Source organism: Lepidochelys kempii, chromosome 10 (assembly GCF_965140265.1).
Source record: "Lepidochelys kempii isolate rLepKem1 chromosome 10, rLepKem1.hap2, whole genome shotgun sequence".
NCBI lineage: Eukaryota > Metazoa > Chordata > Testudines > Cheloniidae > Lepidochelys > Lepidochelys kempii.
The window spans coordinates 44231789-44255032 of record NC_133265.1 but is presented as its reverse complement, the minus strand read 5'-3'; the positions used below and the strand labels follow the sequence as shown (position 1 = coordinate 44255032).

Here is a 23244-nt window from a genome sequence, read left to right as displayed (position 1 = left end):
TCCCAAACAGAAGGAAGCACAAGAGAGAGTGTCTTCAATCTGTCAGGAATAATAAAAGACATCTCACCAAAAGCAGCAAGAAAAAGTTGTGCCTGACACTGGGAGAAAGGAGATACACAACACTGTGCTATGGAACCACCTGTCACCATGGAGTCACAGACAGTCCCCCATGAGTACTCTGATCTATCTCCCCATCCAGATAAGCTTGCCTTTGTGATACATGGTCTTTGTACCAAAAATTACAATAATATTTAGGTAACTCCCAGTCCCACAGGACCAATAACTTACACAAGGTCAACTGCACTTAAATCTTACACCAAAGACAACGCTTATAGCCAATCTTATAATAAACTATCTAAGGATTTATTAACTAGGAAAAGGAAATAAGAGTTATTTTGAAGGTTAAAGCAGATAAACATACACAAACAAATGAGTTACAGTCTTAAGTTTCAAAAGCTAATAGAAGCTTCTGTAATAGCAAGCAATATATGACCTTTAGGGCTAACCCAGGCTAAGCGGCTGAGGATCCCTCACTTATGCATATCTTCTATATTTCACACTTGTTAATACTTCTCTCGTCTGGTGATTTACATAGTCTTAGGGACTCATAATGCAAACACTTAAATATTAACTTATAGTATGGGATACAGATCTTACAAGGGAGATTAATGTATGTAGCAACTTACAAGCTTTCAAAAGTCTAAACATGAAGTACATTTTTAGAGTTCTAATACTTAGTTTAACAACACTAATACACAGATGAAACAGACTAATTCCAGCTACGCATTTGTCAGCGTTCAGTTGAGACATGGGGGCCCTTGGCATGAGCTGGCACCTGGCTTGCCAGCATCACAGACAGTTAACATTATGGAATGCTTTTGTCAAATATCCTTAGATAGGCATTTTGAGTTAGCCAATGAAATGGAATCCTCCTAACATCCTTCCACAATTGTGCAATTAAGAAAATTCTCTTAATATGATGAATTCCAAAAATGGAAAAAACATCACAGAGCTCTTACTCCTGCACAAATGTGGTCAATGTCTATCCTTGCAATTGCTGGCTTTATCCTGTACGTTTATGGGCCACAGATGATACACATGCCTTAAGTTCTTGAAACCACTCCAGAGGAGAGTGCCAGAGCTGAAGAAGCCAATACTTTCATTTATGAGGTCATCAACTATTTGTTGTTTATTTTAAGTGAGTAAGTAGAAAACATATTTATATACATGACCATTTAATTTCTATTTTTTTTACAACCTCCACCTGCAAAATATACACGTAGACATACACATACACGGTATAAATACATACAATCTACAAACAGGTTTTATAAATCAGTTTGTTAATTATACCATCTGGTAATGAGCACTTTCTGATAAACAGCCTTCATGCACATTTCTTTTATGTTCCATTCTAGTTATAAACTGACTGGCTTCCTTTAACTCACCCACTTTATCACTAGCCACCTCTCTCTCTTTGGCAAGAAAAATGCTTAGCTCTTGAGAGCAGTTCTGTTTCTCTCATCACTAAATTGGCTTGGAGTTGTTCATCACATCATTCAATGGCAGGCGTTTTCAGCTCCAAGGCTGTGGCCTACAGGCTTGTCTCTAGGAGAACTAATAGGGAAGATCATGGTTTTGCATTCTAAGAAAAGTGAAAACAAATTAAGCCCAGAACAGCATGCTAGTAGTTTCTCATTTTGGGGCTGTGGGGTCCCCATTAAATCTGTCTATGGAAACAGGCAGTCCTATGTGAAAAAGTAGGGAATTCCCATTTTAAGGCCCTCTCTGAAACATCTGAAGTAACCATTCTTCTGTCATTAAATCACTCTTGGAACAGAGAGAAGCAGCAAGTGAAAGTCATTAGAATTAGTGTAAAGAATTTTACAGAAACCACTTGGTTGTATATAATTTTTCAAGTGGGAGTAAATCAGCCAGCAGCTTTCTCCTGTGGGTGACAAATACCATGTATGCACCTAATTAGATAGACTTTCAAAACAGTTACTGAATGTTGGCAGCTGACTGAGAAACAAAAGCACTCAGCTAGATTTCCTTCACATCAGAGGTTACTATTTTAGTGACCATTCAAAGGACAGCAGCTCAATGCAATTTATAACAGTTGTTTCAATTAACAGGATTTGACAGTATTTAGGAGCTGATCCAAAGCCCACTGAAGTCAACTGAAAGACTCCCACTGACTACAACGGGCTTTTTCCTCAGACCCATGAACAGGAGAGATGTGGCTACATAGTTGGCCATGTAAATAAACTATTACAGGGTTGCAAGGGTTTTAAATTAAAGCAAATGTTATTTTCTAGGACTGACCCAGAACAACGCTGAAATATAGATCTCCTAAACTTTAACAAAAATAATAGATGAGAATAATAATAGAGACTCTTCTCCCTCACACACAATTTAAACTCATACTATGGGCTGGCCCCCTCTATTATTAGTTAAAAATGTTACAGCCTGAATGCTCATTAGACTAAAGAGATGCTTGCAGTGGAATCTCCGAGTTGTTTATCCTATATATAGACGGAAATGCAATTAAACAATATATTTCAAAGCCCACACAAATGTTATTTTGTACATTGATATCTGGTGCAGCAGCATTCTGTAAGAGTGGAAAATATTGGCTCTTCCAGAATCCATATCACATCACACCTGTGAGCTCAAATAGCCACTAAACTTCAATGACAATTGTGTTTTTTGTTTATAAATTATATATTTCTGTTCAAAGCCAACAAAATAATTGCTGCATGAATTAGCTTATGTGACAACAGCATCACTGTTTCTTCCCCACCTCCAATAGGACCCACATTTTCTCCCAGAACTCAGCTCCTGTGCTCAGACAGCTAACAGCTCTGAAGAGTTACCATATACTCTGTCAGTAACAAACTTCACAGATGTAAGAGAAAACATTCAAATAAACTGCACAATAGATTATCCACAAACAGCCAAAGGAATCAGCAATTCTCTAAGAGGAAATCTCTTTCCTCCAACACCCTGGTCCTCTCCTTCCATCACTAAACCCCGTCTGACTTAATTCAGTTTAAAGGGATTGACTAGGAAATTCCTAATGATGCCTGCCCATACCAGTCCTCTCGTCCCCAGAAAAAATAGGTATGCTCCCTTCTCGTCCCATTAGTGAACAATAACCCCAAACTCATGGCAATAATATCTTTATGCCCCATCGTGACGTTATCTAATAAAATATGACCATGTAGATCATTGTTACTACCACTGTTATAAAATTGCAACAAATCTTGTACAAAATACATCAAGTAAGGTGTCTATGGAAAGGTTATATTTTGCTGAATATGATTTTGCTATTTGTATGCATGTATCATTTTTGTATTTGAAGTTATGAATATTAACTGTGTACCTGTATTTCAAATGTTTGTTCCTGTGGTAACACCCACATGGTATTTAGCCTGAACATCTTGAAGGGACTATTCAAGTTAAATGGCTCATCAAGGAACATTTAACTCACAATGGACCATGGAAGATGCCTATCTACACTTAATGGACTTTCCTGTGATGGCCTCTGCTATGACTAAGCGAAATCATGCATGGACATGTGACTCGCACATGACTCCAAATACCATCTTGTTACCTGTGATTTTCCACAGTTAGAACAATGGGATTCCCTTCACTTGGCAGAAGCTATAAAAGGCCCTGGAAACATCTCCATTTGGCTTCTTTCCTGCTCAAACCTCTGGACTATGAATTTATACTAATGGGAGCATTCTAACCAAAGGACTGAGGACATTCCAATGATTTGTAAGCAACCAGAGATTTAACAAGCCAGCAGCTTATTCCATCCCTGCTACAAGCCTGATCCAAGAATTTTGCAATTGTTGTATGTATTTGATTCCTTTAGCCAATTTTAACTCTCACCTTTCTTTCTTTTTATAAATAAACCTTTACATATTAGATACTAAAGGATTGGCAACAACGTGATTATTGGGTAAGATCTGAGTTGTATATTGACCTCGGTATGTGGCTGGTCCTTTGGGATCAGGAGAAACCTTTTGTTTAATGAAATTGGTTTTAAATAACCACTTGTCACTAAGTCTAGTGTCTGGGTGTTGAATTCAGGTCTGAAATACCCAACGAGGCTACATTTCTGACTTCTTCTTAGGTGAGACAGTGTGGTGAGACAGAAGTTTACTTTTGTTGCTGGTCTGGTATATCTCATGGAAGAAAAACCACCAGTTTTGGGGTATGTCTGCCCTTTTTCCCAGCAGCTTGTCCTGAATTTGGTATTCTCAGTTGTGACCCCCCAGAGGCACAGTTACACCCATATCATCACATGTATACTCTTTCTCTCACCCCACACACAGTAAGTGGGGCTAGTAGCACAGCCTGTTAAAGTGGTCTGACATTTCCCATAATAAGATCCTGTTTTCTGTTGCTTATAACTTTGAAAACTAACCATTCAGGCTGAAATTTTACAAGGCGGGCATCTGCCTGTATGTGACCATGTAACTGAAGTCTGTCATAACGCATGTGCAAAAAAGGTGCAAATTAAGGTTGCACCAACAATCTAATTGTGAAATTTCCTAACTTTGCAACTTTAATAATGTCCTCATGCACCACACTTGTCACCGACTAGCTCCACTCCTCTATAAATAATTCTAACACACCTCAAATGTATACAAGAACATAATACACATACCACATTCTTCACAAAACTGAATATTGACCTATAGATTCCTCTAACACCACATCACACAATTCACCAGGGGCCATATGCTGTACATACGTGATAAAATTGCACCTCTGACCACCTCACTTGTACTTTGTCAAAATAATTCATCTCTGCTGCGACTATTCACATTTTTTAACTGAGCTGCCGGAGATTTGTTATGTTTAAATACAACTAGAAATGTTACCTTCCCTACTATAATGGGGAATTGCCTCTTAAATTACACTGCCCTGAGGATGATTCATATCATGTGACACAAAGACTGAAAATGGGAGCTATCCACCATTCGCAAGCAGAATCCCACCTTTCCAAGATATTGCACCTGCTTCTAGCCCTGAAAGGTCCCAGGAAATCAAACCTTAAAATCATAACATCATTATGTGCTGAAGAGGTATTTTAGGTCAAAGTATTTTAGGCCATTTTAAAAGGCATCTAAACATTTTGTTATAATTCTCTGAGTCCTGCACAGGTGATTTCATGATACTAAGACACCTCATAGCTTTCCCTCTAATTAACTTCTCTTTCTCCCTCTCTTCAATATCACATCCTTTGGCTTCATTCATTCTGCTTGGATTCCCTTTAACGTTTCCTCCCTAAGGTGATGATTGGTCTTGTTCCAGAACTGCTCTCGTTCACCCCTTGCCTGTATCTGTGTGCACATGTGTGTGTACACACACACACACACACACCCCTACCTGAGAGGACACAGGAGGAAGAGTCCACATAAGCTCAACCTTCTACAGAAATGCAGCTGCTTTGGTCTCCCCTCCTCCAAACCCCAGTTCTGGCAATTTGTTGTTGACAAGAAATAATATGCAACAGCTGAACTGGTAGATGTAGATAGTGAAGAAGAGAAGGCGCCAATAAACTGCTGTTGAATGCAATCACTACTGAGTTAGCAGCCAGTTCTTTGGGAAAAAGCCCCATCCCACTCAACCACTGCTACCAAGGTTTGGGCCCCAGGCCCCTGGTCAGACCAAGCCCTGAACAAAACTATCAGTTATTCCTCTCATCTTTTCAAGGTAGCTTTCACAATGGAGAATAAATCTATCTTTGGGTTCCATACTGGCATCCACCACCACAGTATCTGAATGCCTTCCACATAAAATCAACAGCCATAGTGACAGTGAGCTGTAGCTCACGAAAGCTTATGCTCTAATAAATTGGTTAGTCTCTAAGGTGCCACAAGTCCTCCTTTTCTTTTTGCGAATACAGACTAACACGGCTGTTACTCTGAAAAGTGACATCCCTAGGACTTCATGGATGTATTACTCAGATGAATTACGCTTTAAATGAAACGCAAAACAGAATCCAAAATAATCAGCTCATATTTCTCATTCACTTCTTATGGGTAGATGAATCTAATTAGTTATCGAAGATGAAAAAAACCTCAAACTATTATACCATCACCTCAACAGATCAGGATTGTTCTCTATGTACATATTCTAGTGCTTTCTCCAGCCTAGTTTTATATGGGCCAAGCAATACAGTTCTTCTTGGGAGATTATTCCACAGCTTAATAGATCTTGCTGACTATAAATTTTCCCTAATATTCAGGTTAAATATTGCTTCTTCTTTTTTTTTTTTCTTTCTAACATTTCATTTAATTTCTATTAGCTGCATCTTCTAATACTACCCTAAAAAATCCCTCTCTCTCCTTGGTCCACTGAGAACTGAAAACAGTGAGTTAACAATTTAGTTACCTGGAGCAAAACTGAAATGTCAGAAGTTAACTGATAGTTTTAAAAATCTAGTAACATGCTTGTGGCAAATGGTGCTGAATCTCATTGCTCTGAGATTGGAATCCAGTCCTACGCATTAAAATCCCCATCCCCAAACACAATGCAGCCAAAACCAAAAAGTATTTGGTCTGGTAATTCCTGGAGTCACATTTTCCTTCAACGTTTTCAATTTGAAATCTTCCTATTCTAAGATAGAGTTTTAGTATCTACAAGACTTCACTTTTTAAAAAAGTGCTATGTATGGTGGGCATGTTGCCAAATAGCAAATCAATAGCTTCTGCAGTTTGTTATTTCTCTGCATGTCACATGGAATACAGCTGATTAAAGCATTTTTCAAAAAGCACCCCCATGCTATTCCCAGGTCCAACTAAAATAGAAACTTGAACTGAATACTCAATGGTTGATTGCTAATGGTTTTTTTTCCTCCTTCACAGTGATAAAGGTAAAATATGCACATACCTAAAATGTACTGCCAGCCTATAAAGGCGACCTCACCAGAGAAAGATGTTCCATATGAGGGAAGAAATATCTTTTTTGATCATGCAGTTTTTCTCTAAATGTCATATGTAGGGCCCTACCAAATTCATAGCCATGAAAAACACATCATGGACTGTGAAATCTGGTCTCCATCCGTGAAATCTGGTCTTTTGTGTGCTTTTACCCTATTCGATTCAGATTTCACAGGGGAGACCAGTATTTCTCAAATTGGGGATCCAGACCCAAAAGGGAGTTACAAGGAGGGTCGCAAGGTTATTTTAGGTGGGGGAGTGGTCACGGTATTGCCATCCTTATGGCTGTGCTGCCTTCAGAGCTGGGCAGCTGGAGAGTGGCAGCTGTTGGCTGGGCACCCAGCTCTGAAGGCAGTGCCCTACCAGCAGCAGTGAAGAACTAAGGGTGGCAATACCCTACCATACCACCCTTACTTCTGGCGCTGCCTTCAGAGTTGGGCGGCTGGAGAGTGGTGGCTGGTGGCTGGGCGCACAGCTCTGAAGGCAGCACTGCCACCAGCAACAGCACAGAAATAAGGGTGGCAGTACCACAACCCCCCCCCCCCCAATAACCTTGCAACCCCTTCACAAGTCCTTTTTGGGTCAGGACCCCTACAATTATAACACTATGAGATTTCAGATTTAAATAGCTGAAATCATGACATTTATTATTTTTTAAATCCTATGACCATGAAATTGACCAAAATGGACCATGAATTTGGTAGGGCCCTAGTCATATGTGAAGGGCTGTTCACACCAGAGCAGTATTGTGGTGAAGAATACTGAACATTTGTGGTCCTTTAAAGTACTGCAAGTAACAACTAGGGCTTCAGTCAATTCACATCATGTTAGTGAACTGCATTATACTTTTCTTTATCACTGTGATGCAGACACAATGTAACTTGCTTTTTAAATTATTTTGTACTGTGATGCACAGACGGTCACAAAATTTATGATTTTAGGATTTCTGTGCTGGTTTTTCAGATTGCTACATTTCTCCATCTAGGATATAGGAATAGTAATACATACTTTTGGATAAAATCTTAACATACTGGATGACGAGAAACAGATCTTGGAGTCAGTGTATTTAGTTCTCTGAAAACATCTGCTCAATGTGCAGCAGCAGTCAAAAAAACTAACAGAATGTTAGGAACCATTAGGAAAGTGATTGATAATAAAACAGAAAATATTATAATGCCACTATATAAACCAGTCATACACCCCCGCCTTGAATATTGCATGCAGTTCTGGTCACTCCATTTCAAACAATATGTATTAGAAATGGAAAAGTACATAGACAGGCAAGAAAAACTATTAGGAGTATGGAACAGCTTCCATGTGAGGAGAGATTAAATAGACTGGGACTGTTCAGTTTAGAAAAGAGACGACTAAGAATGGATATGATAAGAGGGCTATAAAAATCAAGAATGATGGGAAGAAAGTGAATAAGAGAGTTATTTACCCCTTCACACAGCACAAGAACCAGGCATTGGTTTAAAGCCAAGTAGGTTTAAAACAAACATAAGGAAGTACTTCTTCACACAACGCAGAGTCAACCTGTGGAACTCATTGCCAGGGATGTTGTGAAGATCAAAAGTGTAATTGGGTTCAAACAAGAATTAGATAAGTTTATGAAGAATATGTCCATCAATGGCTATTAGCCAAGATGATCAGGAACACCATGCTCAATAAAGCATGGAACAATTTTGGAGAATTGTAATTATGGGATCCACTTTTTTTCCTCTCACAGCCATGACTTGTGCTGCTGAGATTAAAGCAGTGTGTTTTTTTTGTTGTTGTTGTTTTTTTTTTTTTTTTTACTCTGCTGCAGATATTTCAGTAAGATTTTTGTAATCACTCCTCATGCCAACTGACCCAGCAGCAGCTTGAGGGCAAAACACCACGTCAGGCTCATCAGCAACCATGTGTTTTATATTATAACAGGGTTTCACTAGTCTCTGCTAAACATCTTAGCCAATGGCTACTGAGCATATTGAAAACTGATTTTGCAATCTCAGACCCTATTTATTCAACCAGTTTTTTAAAGAGTGATACATGCATGCTCTCCAGAATGAACATTGTTTATTTACCAAATTTCAATGTTACCAGTGTACAAAATGAGATGTGAACTGGAGGGCAATACATTTTTAAAATGGAAATTGCAGAACCTATTTTCAAATTTAACCCTACCACTACCACCAAACACTCATCTAAGTTTAGCTATATCATGATCCTTTCAGCTAAAGGAAGAATACCTGAAAGTTGTAGTATAAAAAAGGAATGAACAGCTTTGAAAGCTCCTTACTCACAGTATTATTCATTGTCACATGAATGAGTCATGCAAGAAGAAAGATTTTTGATCAGAGTGTAAAAAAGAATCAATTTTTTAAAATCCACAAGCAGAATAAAGTCATAAATGGTTTTATTATTAACAGCAGACTCTTTCTGAGACCTTATCCATACTAAAAAAAATTATAATTATTCTGTGCACTGGTGCAATAGTACCAGTGCTACCAATAGTAAGCTATAGCACAGAGCAACCATTTTTCCTAGTGTAGAAACACCCTCAGTGCCGGCACAGCAACAATATGCTTATCTGTCATGGAGAAGAACCCATTTGAACAGGACAAAGGCAGAACGTGGAGTTTAACATGCTTAATCACATGGGGAGGAGAGAATTCTGGTCAGATGGGTGAGCAGCACATTCCAAGAGTAGCTAATTACTGAAAGAGATTAGAGGATGCAATGGTGGAGGCTGTGTCCAGCCTGCTTGGTGGTAGGATGAGAATCACTCTGGGTGAAATAATTGGGGAGATGGGAGTAAAAAGTCTCCTCCTGAATGATAGCACAGGCTTAGTTTATGTTCTTGGGCAAGGGCATACTGCCAGAAATAAGGTCATTATAGTTCTGAATCTAAGGCTTTTGGCAACAGGATTTATGTGCCTGTGTTTTACAGCCCGGTTAGTATATTTCACTCATGCTTATCATCTGGTAAAGCATACTTCAAGGCTATCATGAATCATCATGAGCTAAGTCTTCTTCAGTAATTTGGAACAGTTGGTTTAAAAATAAATAAATAAATATAGCAAGCAAGCAAGCTTAACTAGAAAGGCTTTGTGCAAGGCAGAAATCTAACACTTAACCCTTTCTGCCCCATTCCCTTACTTTACTGTCAACAATATCCTGATTGGCATTCTTTCCAGTTATACTTATTTGGCTCAGAGTTGAGAGCCTGTTAGTGAGAAGATTTTTGAATCTGATTCAGTCTTAAACAGACTCTCTTGATATACAGTACAATGAAATCTGTAGTGATAAGAGGGGATATACCTGCCGTCTCTACCAGGAGAGGCTGGCTACAAACAGTTGGAAGCAGCATTTTCTTTAGGTAGAATAAGGGTTTATAGTAAACAACAGATTCCCACTGGACAATCTACACTTTGTGATGGGTCATACAGGACATCACCACATAACACTGTAAGGCTAAATATCATATCACTCTTGTGCTGGACTCTCACCCAAGTCTATTTGCTGCCATGAAAGTGTTCTGTAAAAATCAGAGTTCTATCACCTTGTGGAATGTAGCATGCATGGTACTAAAGAATAAGGTACAGCAAATGGCCATAATATGTCACTGTGAAACAGCATTCTCACACATGGGATTCTGAAACAATTACAAGAAAATTTCTCACTGCTTACCAGAAAATGTCCTTTCTTCTCATGGGAAGCTCTAAATACCCTAGCAATGGTCCAAACACCCGAGCATACCCCATTGCTTGGGATTTTCCACCTGCATCACACTATGAAGATAGAACCAAACCCATCTGTCAGAGGCAGAGGGGAGTGCCCACTGCTACTCCACAAAGAATGTTTCAAACCGAGGTAATTATCACAGCCAAAACTACTTATGGTTCAGCATAAAAGGAATCAAATAACTGTGAGGCTACAAATACCTTGCTGACAAATGTCCTACTACAGATCAAGCAAATATTATCACATCTTCCAATATCCTCATCTGCCCGATCTTAATCCATAATCTGGGAACTAATTCCCCAAGGGTGAATTGGATTTGTGGACCTTTCTACTGGACGGAAAGAAATTCTCAGCTAAGTATAAAAACATGGATACATGTTTCCATTTTTCTGTGCAGTCAGGTCCACGGAGTCTAAAGTGAGATTCTTTTTAGTAGTGTGGCTTCAGGGAGGGCAAGAGGAAAAGTTAAGCCTGTCTATATACAACACTTATAGTCAGTCTCTCCTCACTGACGAGTGACTTCTTGCAGGAACCTTTCAGCAGAATGCAGCATCCACTGATACTTGTTGAATTTCTGAAGATGTGAACTGATGACCACGTAGCCATCCTGCAAATCTTTTGCTAGGAGAGCTTGCAAAGGATCCCTCTGCTCTCAGCCAGTGTGTCCTAAACTTGCAAAGTGGTACAAGGCATTTGGACTTGTAGGCTTCTGAAATTGCCCAGCTTATTGATCCAGAAGAGGATGCTTTAAAAGCCTCCCTTCCCTTGGAAAATGGACTAAGGGCAATGCTCAGAAGCTAGCCCAGGAAGGGTTTCAAGAGCATCCCTTCCTGTCTGAGTACAGCAATCAGGACCTTTGCATATATCATGGGCGGAGGGAGGAATACTGAGGTGTTGAGAGCCACATAGCAAAATGTAGGAATTCCCAGTGTGATGACCACATCTAGGATCTCTCTTATGAAACAGGCAGAAGCTTCTGTGGCTTTCGGGGCTACAGAGGCTGCCTTGAAATTCCACCTCAATGAGGTATCAATTCTGGGGAATCCTTCAGCAAAAAGCCCCTTCAGCAAGGACAAGAGTGTCCAGAGGAAGCTGTAGAACTTGCAGCAAACTGCCTCAGAAGGCAAATTATTGCCTCAAATTATTCAGTGCTACATAGCTTATTTTAAGTCTCCTCTTCTTGGGGTGCAAGCAAGAAAAGCACATCTGTGTCTTCCCCTTCTCACCAGGCTTGTCTGGCATTTCAGGGCCTCTTGTAGTGCTGCAGAGGCACAGAACTAAACTGGTCTGCTCTGCCTGGTATGCACAGGTTTGGTTCTGTCCCCAAAGCTGCAAGTACACTGAAGACACACTGGGCAAAAACCTGGCTCCACTGAAGTCAGTGGCAAAATTCCCATTAATCTCAACAGTCAAGATTTCAACCATAGTGAGGACCTGTGGACCTGCACGCATAGGAAAATTAATATTTTAAAGTTATGTAATGAGCTTTCATTATACTTGATTAAATACCACCAATGAACATACTACCTAGCAATGTAGGTGTGAGCATAATGATTCATTAACAAGTTTAGGGACCCAAAGTCCCTTAGAAAGGGTCAAGGATCTACATAATGTCCCCATGTACTGAATTTTGCACTGCTCTGGTTTAGCTAAAATCTGTGCAAAATCACATAGAGAGTGTGTGCTCCCTATTGGCCATAAACCAAGACTCTGCTCATGAATTGTTAACTTCACAACTTGAAATAACTGGTTCTTAATAAATGTGTTCTTGATACACCTGTGTAGGGCTGCTGGATACCAACAATAGGTGATTGAAAATGTCTTTTCCCACCTTTGGCTAGCTAGGAGGCTATACTCTTTCCTATCAAATGTGGATGTAGCAAAAGTGGTCCATGTCTTGCCACTTCTAATGCAGTATATTCTACCTCGGATTGCAGGAGACATCCACCCAGAAACTTATGAAGGAGCCTACCTACCACACAATACAGTCACACAAGAACACAACATATTGGGTGTCTGAGTTTTATGGCTCCCCATTCAGTAGCAAAACTGCTTCTTGTTTTTTCCCCCTCATTTTTAAAGCCCTCAATGGATTAGGGCCAAGGTATCTTAAAGAACCATTTTTCCTCCAAGACACACCTTGACAGCTCTGGATCAGCCATGACAAAACTCTCCGGAGTCTGAACATTCTTGGCTGTAGGAACTTGACCATCAGAAATTAGAACGAGCCAGAGCCTTGGGACCTTTTGGATACAACACATGACCAAGTGATTTGTACGAGCCCTCCTGTAATAAAGTAATGTAATGGCTGCCTACGTTTTGCCTTAAAAAAAAAAAAACAACAAGTGAGAGTAACCCCACCTACACTGGGAAGCAGTAAAGACACTGGAGGAAGGGAGAGTGTGAACTTTGAATAAATGTGGCATCTAGATAGCATGGCAGCGAGTCCACAAAGGTAAGAGAATATTTCTCATTTGGGGAACCTCAGACTGCACACATGGGAGACAAATGTACAACAGTTGAGGTCTTCAGGATCCTCACATAAACTATGTGTAGTTCTAAGTTCAGAGCTGGCCCAGAATGGAGGAGTCATTTGACATAGGAGATCTAGAGCATGATGGCTTTTACAGATAATGACTAGTAAAAAACACCTTAGATTTTAAGTATGACTAAATCCATTAAAGCACAAATTCATACATAAAAAACAAAAACTCCAAGTCAATAAGGTATAATATGTCTATGCAAATTGTCATTTGCGTCATGCAGTGAATATTCAGACCTACCTGCTCTAGTTTAAAGATGTGTTGGTTAAAGTAGTGCTGTAAGCGTTCATTAGCAAAGTTAATGCAGAATTGTTCAAAGCTGTTATTTTCATAATCTTCAAACCCAAAGATATCAAGTACTCCAATGGACAAAGTCTGTAAAACAAAACAAAGTATGTTACTTAGAAAAATCAGACCAATTTATGTACTCTCAGAACATCATCCATGATAGAAAGCATACAAACAGAATCAAATCTATTGAGTATAATGATCTGTAATCACTGCTGTAACTATTAATATTATTCCACTGTTAGCGCTGTACATAAATCAAGGAGACAACATGTAATTTTAGGTACCAGTTTAGTTGTGATTTACTAGAAGGAAATACTTCAATGTACTTTATTTTGGAGAGATACACTAAATTCCCTCCTGCTTGTGGTACTGCATCCCATACTGAGCTGACAGCACACTTTTTGGTCTAAATAATAATGTGCTCATCTGGTTTTTACTTATAGCTAACTGAATTATCACCTCTTAGGGGAAATCTGAATACAGTTCCAACCTACTCCATTGGATCGAAGACTTAAAAGTTTTCACCCAATGGAAAAAAATGACTTGTACCATAAAGGGTAAACCAAAGGAATGTGCTTATTTGGACTCCCTGAATTAATTTTGTAAATGGTTACACTCCAGCTGTGAACATTTCAAAGTAAAATACACACTGGAAGGGTTTATAAATAAATAATGCACTACAATAAGCGAGAGTGGGGAAAGGACCCACTTAGGAAATGCCACAGAGCAACTCTCTATAATATCAAACCTGCATGACACAACAGATCAGAAAGTATATACAAGAAAAGCAATTTAACATTTTTGCTGTGTGTTTATGATAGGTCTTTCTGGGCAACTCTTCTGATGCATTTCTTTTTATAAAATAAATGAAAAACCAAACAAAAAACACCTATCCCTATTGCACCATATCAGGGCATAAAAGTACACGTGGAAAGAGAGCAGCACCAGCAGTTCATGGTGAATTGCACACTGGAATGACCTATTACAAAGACAGATGGAAAGAAGAAAGCCTGGCTAAACCGTTACAGGAAGGGGGCCCTGGTCACACAACAAAAAGAATGGGTAGAACTCTTTCCAGAATAAGAACCATGGGCCAAGCCTAAGCCTCTGGCAGGGGAAAAATACATCACCACCTGTCATAGTTCGTAACCAAATACCTGTATTGCTGCTCTTACCCACATGCAGAATTTTAGGAAATTCTCCCATCATTACTCTAGCACCAGCACAGCTCCAGCAGTGCTAACAACAGTGGGTAATGGAACAGATTGACCACAAACTTTTTTTATATCACTGTGGTCTGACCAGATCCCACCAGGGTCAAATGACACAGTGGTAAAATGCTTCTTCATTAGCTGCCATGGCGGAAGAACACTAAAATATCAGGGTAGATACAATTGTTATGCACAGATATAAAACCATATTTAGAGCCAATCATGCCACTAATTGTAGCATGGAAATGGCCTTAGATTCCAATGAACTAAATTAGTGGTTGTGTAAATAAAGTCATCTCATTGCAGTGCAAATCGATTTTTTGAAAAAACATTAAGCAAAATAAGACAGTTACCTTTTCCGTAACTGGTGTTTTTCGAGATGTGTTGCTCATGCCTATTCCACAATAGGTGTGCGTGCTCGCCACGTGCACCAGTGCCAGAAGTTCTTCCCCTAGCAGTACCCGTAGGGGGAACACCCCAGTGAACCCTGGTTTGGCGCCTCCATGGCGCGGTATAAGGGGAGCTGTGTGTTCCCCCCACCCTCAGTTCCTTCTTGCCAGACAACTCCGACAGAGGGAAAGGAGGGCGGGATGTGGAATAGACATGAGCAACACATCTCGAAGAACACCAGTTACGGAAAAGGTAACTGTCTTTTCTTCTTTGAGTGATTCCTTATGTGTACTCCACAATAGGTGATTCCAAGCTATATCTGTTGGAGGTGGGAGGAGTTCACAGATCCCCAGGACGGAGTACGGCCCTGCCGAACCCAGCGTCATCCCTGGTTCGGGAGACAATCGCATAGTGCGAGGTAAACGTGTGAACCGAAGACCAAATGGCGGCCCCACAAATATCTTGGATAGGGACATGGGCCACAAAGGCAGCTGATGAGGCCTGGGTCAGAGCTGAATATGCCTTTATAAATGGTGGCAGGGGAACTCCCGCCAGATAATCACAGGTGCAAATGCACGTGGTGATCCAGTGGGAGAGGCGCTGGGTGGAAATCAACCGACCCCGCATGCGTTCAGCTGAGGCAACAAACAGTTGAGAGGACTTCCTGAAGGGCTTAGTCCATTCCATGTAGAAGGCAAGTGCCCCACGCACGTAAAGCTTGTGGAGGCAGTGTTCCTCACTGGACACATCTGGCTTGGGGCAGAGGACAGGCAGGAAAATGTCCTGGCCCAAGTGATAGGCGAAGACCACCTTGGGGAGGAATGTGGGGTGTGGGCGGAGCTGAACCTTATCCTTATGAAAAACCGTGTACCGGGATTCGGAGGTCAGGGCCTTGAGCTCCGAGACCCACCTGGACTACATGACAGCAACCAGGAAGGCTACCTTCCACGAGAGGTGAGACCAGGAGCACATGGCCAGAGGTTCAAATGGGGGCCCTGTGAGACAGGATAACACCATGTTCAGGTCCCACGGAGGGACAGGGGGCCTAATATATGGAAAAAGACAGTCCAATCCCTTAAGGAATCGTCCAGTCATAGCATGGGAGAACACAGTGTGTCCCTGCACCGGCGGATGGAAGGCCGATATGGCCACCAGGTGCACCCTGACCAACGAGAGCACCAGGCCCTGGGCTCTAAGGTGAAGGAGGTAGTCCAGGATAAGCTGGATTGGGACAGCCACTGGGGAAACACCCTGCTCGGCAGCCCATCTGGAGAACTGGGACCACTTCACTGAGTAGGCGTGGCGTGTGGAGGGCCGCCTAAATTCCAGAAGGATGCACTGGACCCCCTCCGAACACGTCTGCGCCTCCCTGCCTAGCCATTGAGCAGCCACACCGTGAGGTGGAGAGTCACTAAGTTGGGATGGAGGAGGCAGCCCCAGTCCTGGGAGAGCAGGTCTGGGTGGAGCGGCAACGGCTGTGGTGGAGCCACTGTCAAGTCCATGAACATCCTGTACCAATGCTGCTGGGGCCATGCCGGGGAAATCAGGAGAACCCATGCCTTGTCCATTTTTACTTCCTCCAGGACCCTGCTGATGAGAGGGAACAGGGGGAAGGCATAATGAAAGTGGTCCGACCAGGACACCCTCCCTCCCCCGCCCCGGAGCAGAACTGGGGGCAGTGCTGGTTCTGTCTTGTCACGAACAGGTCCACCTGGGGAATTCCCCACAACTCGGAACAGCTGGTAAGCCACTTCTGAGTGGAGAGACCACTTGTGCTGGGAGGAGGAGTCCTTGCTCAAGCGATCTGCCCACATGTTGCGGGCGCCCAGCAGGTGGAAGGCCCTCAGAAAGATGTCGTGGGCTATGCAGAAGTCCCACAGTCTGAGGGCTTCGCGGCAAAGGGCGGCGGATCGGGTCGCGCCTTGACTGTTGATATAGAACGTCGACGCCGTATTGTCCGTAAGGACCCTGACCACCTTGCCCTGTAAGTGCAAGCAGAAGGCCACGCATGCCAGACACACGACCCTGAGTTCCTTAACATTTATGTGTAGGAATAGCTCCGGGGCCAACCACAGCCCTTGGATCTGAACCATCCCCACATGGGCCCCCCAACACAGGTCCAACACATCGAACCCCAGCTCCAATGACAGTGCCCTGTCTCGAAAAGGGACCCCTTGGAGCATGTTGTTCGGGGTGGACCACCGCCGAAGGGAGGCGATCACCAGGTCGGGCACGGTGAGGACCTTGTCCATCCTGTTCCGGGCCTGGGAGAACTCCGAGGCCAGCCAAAGCCGGAGGGGCCTCATTCGGAGCCTGACGTGGCGGACCACATACATGGACACCGACATATGCTCCAGGAGCTGGAGGCACATTCTGGCCGTTGTCACAGGGAACTTTGTGACCGTGTCAATGAGCCCTTTTAGGGTCTCGAATCTGCCCGGTGGGAGGGAAGCCATGGCTGACGAGGTGTCCAGGAGCGCCCCGATAAACTCTATGTGCTGAACTGGGACTAACATGGACTTGGTGTTGTTTACTAACAGGTCCAAGGCCACACACGTGGACAGTAGAAGCATCACGTGATCCTGCATCTGCAACTGGGAGCTGCCCTTGACCAGCCAATCATCCAGGTAGGGAAAGATCTGGACCCCCCGGCACCTGAGGTAGGCTGCTACCACTGACATACATTTTGTGAACATCCTTGGGGCAGTGGATAGGCCAAATGGGAGGACTGTAAATTGGGAGTGATTCTGTCCCACCAGGAAACGGAGGAAGCGTCTGTGTCCCTCGAATATGTGGATGTGGAAATACGCATCCTGCAGATCCAGGGCGGCATGCCAATCCCTTGGATCCAGGGAGGGGATGATGGAGGCCAGGGAGACCATGCGGAACTAGAGTTTGACCATAAACTGGTTCAGTTCCCAAAGGTCCAGGATGGGCCTGAGTCCCTCTTTGGCCTTTGGGATAAGGAAATAGCAGGAGTAGACCCCTTGCCTCTGAACTCCCCAGGGACCATTTCCACTGCTCCCAGGTCTAGGAGCTGCCCCACCTCCTGCTCTAGCAGGGCTTTGTTCGAAGGATCCCCCAGAAAGAACGGGGGTAGGGGATGGTTGGACGGGGTCGAAACAAATTGCAGCGTGTAGCCCTGGGAGACCGTGTTGAGGACCCAGCAGTCCGAGGTTAGTCGCAACCACTCCGAGAGGAAAACACACAACTGATTGCAGAAGGGAAGCTTTCTTGAGGGGGGATCCCCTTTGGGGACTGTCAAGGTGCCCTCTGGCGTCCCATCAAAACCACCTTTTTCCCACCTGCTTGCCCTTGGAGGACCCAGGCTGTGGGGCAGGCCTTGACTGCCGCTGAGGGCGCTTCTTATAGCTTCTCGACTTTTTATAGGCAGCCTCGGACTTAGGCAGGGCAGCCAGAGCAGGGGCCTGGCTGGAGCTGGAACATAAAGACCCAGGGTCTGCAGGGTCATGCAGGAGTCCTTCATGCCATCTGTGTATCCATTTGTTCTGCAAACAGAGCCTTGCCGTCAAATGGGAGATCCTGCATGGCCGACTGCGCCTCACTGGACAGCCCAGACTGCAGGAACCACGATGCCCTTCTCATTGACACCGCCGAGGCCATGGATCGAGCTGCCGTGTCCACCGCATCTGACGCCACCTGCAGGGATGCCCTGGGAGCATCTGCACCCTCCTCCACCAGCACCTTGAACTCTCTCTTATAGTGCTCCTGGAGGGAGTCCTCAAATTTGGGCAGCAAACCCCACAAGTTGAATTAGTATCTGCCCAGGAGAGCCTGGTGGCTTTCCAACCGCAACTGGAAACTCAAGGATGAATAAACCTTTTTGCCAGAAGAGTCCAGCCTCCTTGAGTATTTATTTTTCGGAGTCGGGGCTGGTTGGCCCTGCTGTTCCCTGTGGTTGACCAACTCGACCACCAGGGAGTAGGGCATTGGGTGGGTGTAAAGGTACTCATGCCCCTTGGTGGGTACAAAGTACTTGTGTTCCGCCTTCTTCGATATGGGGGCCAGGGAAGCCGGTGTTTGCCACAGGGCATTTGAAATCCTTGCCATCCCCTCATGGAGGAGCAAAGCCACCCTACCCGGTGCTGAAGATGACAGTGCATTGAACATGGAGTCCGAGGGCTCCTCCAGCTCTTCTGACTGGAGGTGAAGGTTTGATGCCACCCGTTTTAAAAGTTCTTGATGGGCCCTAAAGTCCTCCTGTGGGACGGAGGCGGGGCGGGACCACTATCACCTCATCCGGGGAAGGCGAGGAAGCCAGTACAGTGCTCTGGGTATCTGCCGGCACCGGAGGGTCCACCACTCGGTCAGTCTCCAGGCACGGTGCTGAGGACGTATGTCCCACTGACTCTCTCCTTGGGGGTCTGGAGAGAGAGGCTGACAGTGCCTCTGAGGCTCCGGCCACCAAGTGGGCCCCCATCAGGGGCTGTGTCAGAGGCCACGGTGCCCACGGGTACCACTGTGCCAACCACTAGGCCCGGTGCCACTGCACCTGCTGTGGCACCAACGGCCCCGGCTGTTCGGCTTGGCTGGCCTGGCCCATGGAAGGGCGACTACGAGCGGAGCCTGGGCTGACGAATGACCTGCCGTTGCCACGGGACTGGGCGGTGCCGGGAGCGGCATCGCCCATGGGACTGTGATCTCAAAAAGGAGGACCAGTTCTGCCTGTAGCTGCTGCTCCACGATCTGATCCGACAGGCAGACCAGCGACAGCGCAATGCCGGCGATCTACGCCCCGGGCTGCGGAGATGGTGCCTTGGCAGAGACTTGGAGTGGGATTCCAAGCGGGCACAGCAATGACATCCGTGCTGTGACCGGCTGTGGTAACGCCTGCAAGATGAGGACCTCTGGTGATGTCTGCCTCGGTCCCATGGGTAATCGCTCTGTGGCGTGGAGAGGTGCCAAGAGTCCCAGTCAACGGTACCCAAGCAGACAATCTGGTGGAAGTCGAGGACGAGACACATGGACTGCGTCCTGAACGGTCGCTGGGCGGAGAACAGCGTTGGGAACGTTCCCGTGACCGAGACCGGTGCTGCACCGGGGGTGACGGTGGAGAACCCAGTGGTGGCTTGCCTCTGGAGTAGGGGGCCGACACCGGCAGCGCTCCTGGTACCAGCATGGTCATGATGTCTCTGGCCGCCTGCAGGGCCTCCGGCGTGGACGGCATCTGGACATCCAGGGAGGCCTGGTCCGATGCGGCCAGGCTACTCCGCTCAACGTGAGTCGGAAGCCTAGAGGCCGGAGGGGATCAAGGACTGCCCTACATGGGTCTAGTCTCTGCCCCTGGTTTACCACAGTGCTGCTGCGAAGAAGGCACTTTCTTAACCTTCTTCTGCCCCATAGACAGGGAGCAGTGCCGCTTAGTCGAAGGCACGGATGCCGCGTTGCCTGGTGCCGACTCAGAGTGGTGCACCGGAGCCGGGGTCAGTGCCGTCTCCATGAGAATGGCCCAGAGCCTAATGTCTCTTTCTCTCTTAGTCTGAGGTTTAAATGACTTGCAAATTTTGCAACGATCACTGATATGGGTCTCACCCAAACAGCGTAGACAGTCTGCATGTGGATCACTCCTTGGCATAGATCGCCTACAAGTGTCGCATGCCTTAAAACCCGGGGCACGGGGCATGCCCCGGCCCGGGTACTGTAACTAAATGAACTAACTGTAACAGCTAACTAACTACAGGTACTAGCACTGAACAAACGAAAATTTCTGGGGACGAGCTATATCAAAGCTGGAGCAGCACAGTTCCAATGCACTTTCACTTGGCAGCAAGGAGGAACTGAGGGTGGGGGGAGCACGCAGCTCCCTTTATACCGTGCCATGTAGGCACCACTCCAGGGGTCGCTGGGGTGCTCCCCCTACGGGTACTGCTAGGGCAAAAACTTCTGGCACTGGTGCATGTGGCGAGCATGCACACCTATAATGGAATACACATGAGCAATCATTCAAAGAACTCCTGGTTATTCCTAGTCCACCTCTAGTCCCTTTCCTCTGCCATCCCATGCCTCTGTTGGCATTCCAACTTTCCTGCTATCATTCCTCCTCCCCGCATTCCAGCATTACCAAATAGATTACATGCCTCAATCTGTATCTGTTACTGATATTTTCAGTAATTTGACCAAATGCCTGAAAGTTTTAGTCATTTGGCCAAACATTCACATGAAACAATAGTTTTGACCAAAGGACTAAAATTTGCAGTCTCTGGACCAAACAACAACAGACAGAATGACTGAACACACATATATTCACTCCTCCTAAAGAATTATAAATCTTCCTGCCATTGTTCTACTCAGATATAGCAGTCCCTTTATTCTCTATGAAGTATATCTATACACACAGTCCTGGAAAGCTTATTACAGCTGAACAATAGACTATACAATGAATAATGCTCTTAGCACTATTTTTATTTACTTTTTTACACATACAGACACCTTAATACAACATATTTTGAATATTCTGTGTAATAAATATAACAGCTTAAATAAAAAATGTTTACATATATTATGCATATGTAAATGAGATAACAGAAACGTGAGACAAAAGTCAATGTTTCAAATACAAGACCAATCTTCCAAATGCCACTTGCACTTCCTCCTGTTTAAGTAAGGAAAGATTCTAGCGTGATGCATGCTTTTAGGGCTACATTGTGAAATATTTCATGTAGTTCTTTAAAACAGGTGATAAGTCTCTTATTTTCATGTAAAGTAACCATGCACGCACACACAACACATGCACATAGGAGTGTGTGTGTTAAAGAATGGCAAGAATTTTTAAAGGAAAGAATACATGGTAAATTGCCAACTCACTCTTTTCATGAGCAGCATGTCACAACCGTTTGGATTAAATTAAACCACTGTTGTGCTAATACAATTCACTTTAAATACAAATGGACCCTTTAAGTCACCTTCCAAAAATAATTTAATATGAAACATTTAAGTATGATCATCATTCCCCTATTTCTAATGCCTGTTAATTTACCCGAGCTGGACTGCCAATAAAATAGTTATTATGGCTATTCCAGCTATAAATGAAAAAAATGTATTTAAAATATTCTTTTTTGATCTTGCATTACTACTAAGGGCTCCCATGATCAGTCATACCTCCCTACTCAGAGCACCCCATGAATCTCCAACTTGTGAAGTAAAGAAACAACAACGTAAAGTTAATATCCAAAAATCCTCCTTTTTAACAAAATCAATACAAATATCAGGTTGAGCACACAGAATGAGCAATGCAGTATGCTACAGTGATTGTTGCACCGGACAAGACAGAAGAGATCTGAGAAAATTTTTCACACATCAAATGGATCAAACAATATAGCCACAGATTGCTGGCTCCCACTTGGTGAGACGCTTCAGCGTGCATGTTGTTTATAGTTTTAAAATTGGCTCCAAACTGTTTTTTTGTGTGAGGAATTCTGTAGCTGAGCCAAGACACTCAGATTTTAAAATAATCCTTTACTTTTACAATTTCATGCAATGGAGACTAGAGCAGAGCTCTTCAGTCAACAAGTTCATGTTCCAAATCGCTAACGAAAATGCTCTTTCAGGATGTAAATGCATCACCACATTAAGCCGCTCCCAAAAGAAATGCAGTTCTGCCTAAGTTAGTCTTGGATTTGACTAAACATCTGAAATAACACCTGTGAGTTTCATGACCACTTCCCTGTTTTCTGGTCCAAAAAGGGGAATATATCCTGTCCTCAACAAGCCCTACTGTAGGTACTCAGAATGGTTTAAAAAAACTTTTCTATTGATTAAACCAGCACTTCACATATATACTATTGTGTCTGTCCCCCCAAAAAGTACTCCAGAGGGGTCGGCATGAGTTGTATCGTCCTATCAGGGACAGTTTGTCAAGTACCCCAACCCCAAATGTGCATTTACTGAGTAAACAATCAAATAACTTCTCTTCTGTTAACAAAAAACAGTTCTTCTAATAAGAATGTATTCAGGTGCAAAGACAAAAAGCTCTCTCACTCATCTCTGTGATGAGTGCAACACTGATAGCAGGTATAATGAAAGACTTTCTCGTTAGTTTGAATTTGCTCTCTGATCTTACATCCTACAGCTCAGGAAGCGTCCCCAACATCACTGGAA

The 23244-nt window shown here is 43.8% G+C and overlaps 1 protein-coding gene across 4 annotated transcripts in view; it reads right to left on the bottom strand.

Moving 5' to 3' along the window:
* MYO9A (myosin IXA) overlaps positions 1-23244 on the bottom strand; it is a 464628-nt gene that overhangs the window by 126942 nt on the left and 314442 nt on the right. For all 4 annotated transcript variants that reach the window (XM_073363174.1, XM_073363176.1, XM_073363175.1 and 1 more), the window contains one exon: positions 13475-13609. In XM_073363174.1, coding sequence (XP_073219275.1) covers positions 13475-13609 — 135 coding nt within the window. The remainder of the gene's footprint in view (positions 1-13474; positions 13610-23244) is intronic.